The sequence below is a fragment of the Pholcus phalangioides genome, unplaced genomic scaffold, assembly GCF_987345545.1.
Source record: "Pholcus phalangioides strain wild (caught in Gottingen) unplaced genomic scaffold, Ppha-v1.0 ptg000017l_1, whole genome shotgun sequence".
NCBI classification, from domain to species: domain Eukaryota; kingdom Metazoa; phylum Arthropoda; class Arachnida; order Araneae; family Pholcidae; genus Pholcus; species Pholcus phalangioides.
This window is the reverse complement of record NW_028301610.1, coordinates 12,985,016-12,991,231: the sequence shown is the minus strand read 5'-3', so window position 1 is coordinate 12,991,231 and position 6,216 is coordinate 12,985,016. Positions and strand designations below refer to the sequence as shown.

The following is a 6,216-nucleotide window of genomic DNA, read 5'->3' as shown; positions in this document are numbered from 1 at the left end:
TCCTTAAGGTTTCAAAGAATCCTTAGAACGCATAGATGATGTCGAGAAAAAGACTTTAAATACTGGCCCACAGTTGAGCAGTGAAATCCCAGTCTTCTCAGTTCCCCAGTAATGAGTGATTTCCCAAAGAACAGCATGTTGCTGCACAGTCGTGTTGCTTATAAAATATGTTTTATGTACATAAAAGCAAATGAGTTGCATTTAGAAAGGGGAAAAAGAAATATGTGGGGTGTGTCTGCAGTGGTTAAGATTTGAAAGGCATTCTATATATGCAGAGTACATAGGTAAGAGGGCATACGGCATTTTACTGGCTAACTTGATCCTAGAGGCATACTTCCAATTAGAAAAAATACCCAAAGATCATGTAGTACCCAGATATGTTATTTATGTTTCAAGGAGCTATACAGTTATTAAAATAAAAAATTAACTTCTCATACAGTCCCCTTGTCATGGACGGAGATACAGGGGGGGGGGGGGGCATTGCCTCCCCAGCGTCAAAGGTGGAGTTGACTGATCAAATGTATATATGCATATATAAATTGACATCATCATCATCGTGCCCCCCATGCAATAATGAGCATGCCTCCCCCCCAAACATCCAAGTCTATCTCTGCCTATGCCCCTTGTGCCCAAAAAAAACCAATTAGAAAGTTGTTGCCAACAAAAAAATTCCATGTTTCTAACTACATTACTCATGGAGATATTCGAAAAACGGAAGAATGTTGGAAAAAACAGCATTAGGGTGGTTTTTTGAAAATCACATGATATTTCCTTCTTTCTTTGAGGGACATACAAACCGTATCCCAGGTAACCAACATGGCGACTTCCTCGGCAGCTCATGAAAGATCATAACTAAAGAACAAATCTAAATTAAAGAAATGTAGAAATGAAATCGATTGTTTTTTTTTATTGTGAGATAGGCTCTAAATATTTCAATTTTTTTTTTTCTATTTTATTTATTTTTTTTGGAGTTCAAATTATCCATCACTCTGCCTGTCCAATTAAGGCTACAAAATGATTTCAATGTAATTTATGTGTAAGCCATTATTAATTTTAAAACATCTTAAACTATATGGATTGATATCTAACCCTAGAATACTAACTGTCGAGAAAATACTACCTACGAATAAACCTAGAATACTAACAGAGACGTAGAGGTACAGGCGGTTAACATATAATTTTGATCAGCTTTTTTTTTAGTTAGTATTCTAGGAGTAAAGACAATATGGAGACATTAATTTTCATTTTCATGCTTTAGAAGATATCAAAAAAAGTTGAATTCAATGTTATTGCATGGATATCCAACTCAAAAGTAGGTCCAACTAATTATTTTACTATTAATTTTCTGGGCTTTGCATCTCTAAGCGAACTCAATACATATTTTGAAATCAATCCAATTCCTTTTTTTTAATTGTTGATGTGGTGGAAAACCCCATTAAATTTCCGTATTTCTAAAGTAAAATTGGCAATTTTAACATTGATTTCTATGGAGAAACTCCTGTGCCTGTCCCTCAAAGTGATGCTGATGATCATTACCATGTCTATGCGAAAAGCTTCATTAAATGCGGCTAAAACGATTTATCCGTCTTTAATGCCGTTTTTTGTAACTTTGCTCCTTTTTTCGAATTCGAATATCTCAGCGAATAATGCACTTAGAAACGTGGAATTTTTTTTTGTTGGCAACAAGAGAGTCGGGGTACCAACTTTCTAATTTGGGGACTGTGCAAAAAGTTAATTTTTGTATTTTAATAACTCTACAACTTCTTGAAACATGAACGATATATCTGAGTACTACAAGTTACTTCGGTAATTTTTTTAATTGGAAGTATGTCTACAGTTCGCCAATAAAATGTCATACGCCCTGTTACTTATATGCACCATGTGCATATGTTACTACCAAAACCCGAAGTATCTAACCATAATAACTATGGTTAGCTATGGCTAATTATAAATATCCATAATTATCACAAAAAAATACGCCAACGCGGTGATGGTCCCGATTCATTAGGGATGTATAGGGGCCGGCGAAAAAAGCCCGAATTTCGGACATTGGCCGGGTCAACTGGGTTCGAAGTGGTCAACTTCGGGCTTTGGCAGTAACATATACATGTGACACATTTTAGGTAAAAGAATGCGCATATTTGTTGAGTACGAATCTGCAGGGCCGTTTTAAGAGCATAATGGGCCCTTGGACCAAGTGATCTTTCTGAGGCCCTTACCAGGCAAATTTTCGGAAATTTCAACCAGATCTCATTTTTGTGAGGCCCCGGGGCCGTGCCTTAAGATGGCACTGCGCATCTGTGTTAGGTTAGAAGTAGGTTCCACACTGTTGACTTGTTTACTCGCAGGTCTACCAAACCCTTTTATTGATTGGAAAAGGTATTTAAAAAAGTGCCGCCGATTGAATCCCGATGGTATAGAGCAGCATTTCTTGACCCAAGGACCAGTAAAATGTCTGAAAAAAATTCACGGACCACAGTTTAAGCCATGAGTGGTGTGACCTTATGATCCGTATTTTACGGGGCGTTCCTATATTTTTGGCTGCTATCCTATTCGGTGAATCTTATTCGAATTTTCAATCTTTACAAAAATTGCTATAAAGATAATTTTCATAATTTAGAAATTATATAATTATGGCTATAAATATTCATCTCGCATATTTATCATGTTCGGCGTTTTTTCCATAAACTTCATTTTAATTCATTGAGATTCCCAGCATCCCTTTATTTTACGCCCATCAGTAATTTTACCAACAATCTGTGAATTTTCAGACTTATGGCAATATTTATTCTGGGGACAGTTAGTAATGTCTCGTATTTTTCTATATATTTAAGCTCCTTGTTTCTCCTTTTTTTTCAAGTATTCATCAGTTTTTTTTTCATGAAATACACTTTTGTTTAATGTGATTTGTAATTGCCTTTATATTTCCCCGATTTTCAGCAATGTTAGCAATAATTGTAAGTTTTGATAAAAATTACGTTTTTGGTGACAATTATCAATATATCGTTTATCGTATTTTAGGATCACAATTTCCGGTATTTCTCCTCGATGAAATACCGGTCACGTTGAGCTATTTAAGGTCTATTTTCAATTGAAACCATAACAATTCAAGGATATTACACGGGTAAAAGGCTTATATCCCGGGAGGAACAGAGCATGGGTCGTGTCTGGTCTGACCGAACCTAGGGCCTGAGGCCATTTGAGCCCCCCCCCCTCCCGAAATAATTTCTGAAAAAAAGACAATGCAATTCAAGTTCCTCCTCCTGCGTACGTACTTGAGTCCCGTATATACGGGACTACCAGCAACTCCGACGTTTTCTTCATGTCAGCGCCTCTGGAAAGAGAGTAGAATTGAGATGTTTTTGTTACCGACAGAGACATTCCATCCTCGAGCATTCACCCAATACCATATAGTAAGTGCCGGGAGTACACTATAAAATTTTGGTAAAAGTTATTTTACAAAACACTTGAAAAATGCAGCTAATAAGCGTATCGGTTGCATTCGAGTGAATGTAACCATTGGTTGCTTTTTTTTCAAGTTTTGTAAAAGATCATTTGTCAAACTTTTATAGTGTAATCCCGGCTTAAAAAGGATGGGACGTTATCGGCAACGAATTTATTCGTCTCTACAAAGGCAACCTAGCTTTAGGATACATACCTTAAGTATAGGAGAGCTCCAAAGGTATATTTTTACCAAAACCAGGAAAAGACACCTAATATAAATCATCATCCTCCAGAATGATTACATTATCTTCATTTCAATTGAAGTTATTGGAAAGACTTATACTCTGGCATCTTCAAGATATTCCCCATTTAATGGGCAAGATTAATGTGAACCAGCATGGTTTTAATACCGGATACTCCACTGACTCTGCTCTTCATCAATTGATATGGAGAATTGAAAACAATTATCAATGGGCAATTTTCTATTGGTATTTTTCTCGACCTTTGGAGCCTTTGACACAACGTTACTTTCGACTCTATATAAGGCACTAATAGATTATAACATTCCACCTATGTTAATCAGATGGATCGATCGATCATATGCTCAGGAACCGAACAATCACTGCTCGTGTTCTTGATGCCCAAGCTGAAAGAACTATCAGGAGATTTTGCTTGTAAGGAGGAATCCTTTCTCCTTTATTATGGAACAGTCTTCAGGTCCTTGATCTCTGATCTAATAAAAGGACCACGATATACCCAGGCTTATGCAGACGACCTAGTTGTACTCATTCAAGGGCATGATTTATGCACTGAGGATTTTCTTGCTCAACGAGTTTTAAACTCTGTCGACAGATGGGGTGACAAACACCAACTAATATTTTTCCACGGAAAAAAACCAGAATAGTGATATTCACAGGGAACAGAAAATGGGAAACTAGAAACCTAACCGTTAAGGGACAAGAACTAATCATATGTGACAAAGTGAAATACCTTGGATGTCATCTGTATTCTAAGCTCTCCTGGAAATTCCTTATTCAAGAAAGAGGTAAACGGGCCACTAATATACTTATGCTATGCAAAATAATTATTGATAAAACTTTGGGTTTAAATCCTAAAACCACTCAATGGATTTACAACGCTATTGCACGCCCAATGCTCAGCTATGGTTGTGTGATATGGCATCAGGCGTTATCAGTGACTTCTTACGAAACTGTCCTACAAAAAGTGCAAAGACTAGCGTGCATTCTTATCACGGGAGCTTTACCCATCTCTCCCTCCATAGCCCTCGAAACTACTCTTAAGCTACCACCTCTAAGATGGTATCTACAAGGAGAAGCTTTCAAAACCATGTACAGGCTGGAAAGAAACGGTACTTGGTGCAACCGACCTTATATGGGATACAAACCTTCTTTTAAGAACCACTTTAACAGCTGTCTTTTGGGAAAAGTAGAAATCCCTCCTATACTAATGCCAAAAGACTCCTCTCTGTTCCAAAACAAAAATTTTACTAAAAACTACACTATCCACGTACCCAGGAGAAACGAAGTTGCTAATATAATAGATAACATCTCAACAGGATTTATCGAATGTTACACCGATGGCTCCAGGATTACCGAAACTGGGGCTAGAGCAATTTTCCGTATCCCTGGAGTGGATCATAACTACCATAAGATACATTTGTATCTTGGCAAAACAACTAGTCTTCCAAGGTGAAGTACTAGCAATAGCCATACTGGCTGAAAGCCTGATTTCCAAAGGGTATCACGGCAAACAAATTATCTTCTCTGACAGCCAAGCAGCATTAATGGCTCTTGATAACTTCCTTAAGTTTCAACTGTGCGTCAAATACTGCACTGACATGCTGAATAACTTGGCAGCATTAGGCAACAACATCAACCGTTACTGGGTTCCTGAACATGTAAATTTCCAGGGAAACGAACTTGCATACCAGATATCCAAAGAGGCAACGAACCTGAAGCTATCTGGACCTGAACCTTTCTATCCTGTTTAGATGTCAACCATAAAAGGCGATGTCAAACAATTGATAGAAAATAAACATTATCGGCAATGGAACTCGAAGCAGGACTCCGTTCAGGCCAAGCTGGCTTTGGGAACCCAACGGAATATTGCCAAAAAACTTATCTCACTGAACAGAAAACAGATTCGACAGGTTATACAGATCATCACTGCTCATACTAACCTAGCGAAACACCTACACGACAGTGGCTATGCAGATTCACCTATTTGCCCTGTGTGTGGAGAGTAAATGCAGCCAGCATTTACAACTTGATACATTTTCTCAATTACACTAAACACCTAAACCCATGGTGAGTATAAACTCTCTGCTCTAATTTGAAATCTCAGGTGTTATTTTCTAATAACTTCATGTTGAGTTCTTGGCCATATCCCTGGGAGACCTCCTCTGCTCCTTTTCTTAAAAAGGATATCGCAGACTGGAGCAGCCTCAATTATTTAGATATGGCCCCCTTTATCGGTTGCATGCAGTTTACTATAATTTCCTACGCACAGGGATTCAGTAAAATGGTAACAGATACTATGCCTTTCGTTCCCAACGCTGTTGTAAACCCTGTGAAATTTCTACAGAATGTTATTTCTTCATATTTACATGATCCACAACTCATATTACACTACTTGGTGTTAGAGTAATGGACTAAATTTGCCTAAGCTTTTCCCAATTGGGACACCAAAGAATGATGATGATGATGAATCCCGGCTTAAGGGTTGTTTGATCTCTTTGATGTTACGATTACC

At 37.7% G+C, this 6,216-nt stretch overlaps 1 protein-coding gene across 1 annotated transcript; it reads left to right on the top strand.

The window, feature by feature from the left end:
• The first annotated feature begins 5,041 nt into the window (after positions 1 to 5,041).
• On the top strand, positions 5,042 to 5,455 carry LOC149072412 (uncharacterized). Its single transcript, XM_089246811.1, has one exon. It carries the CDS (start codon positions 5,042 to 5,044, stop codon positions 5,453 to 5,455), a length of 414 nt encoding a protein of 137 aa, XP_089102937.1.
• Positions 5,456 to 6,216: the final 761 nt, after the last annotated feature.

What these genes read in the sequence shown, in the direction of transcription:
- LOC149072412 (XM_089246811.1), top strand. Translation starts at nt 5,042, where the DNA reads ATGGCTCCAGGATTACCGAAACTGGGGCTAGAGCAATTTTCCGTATCC.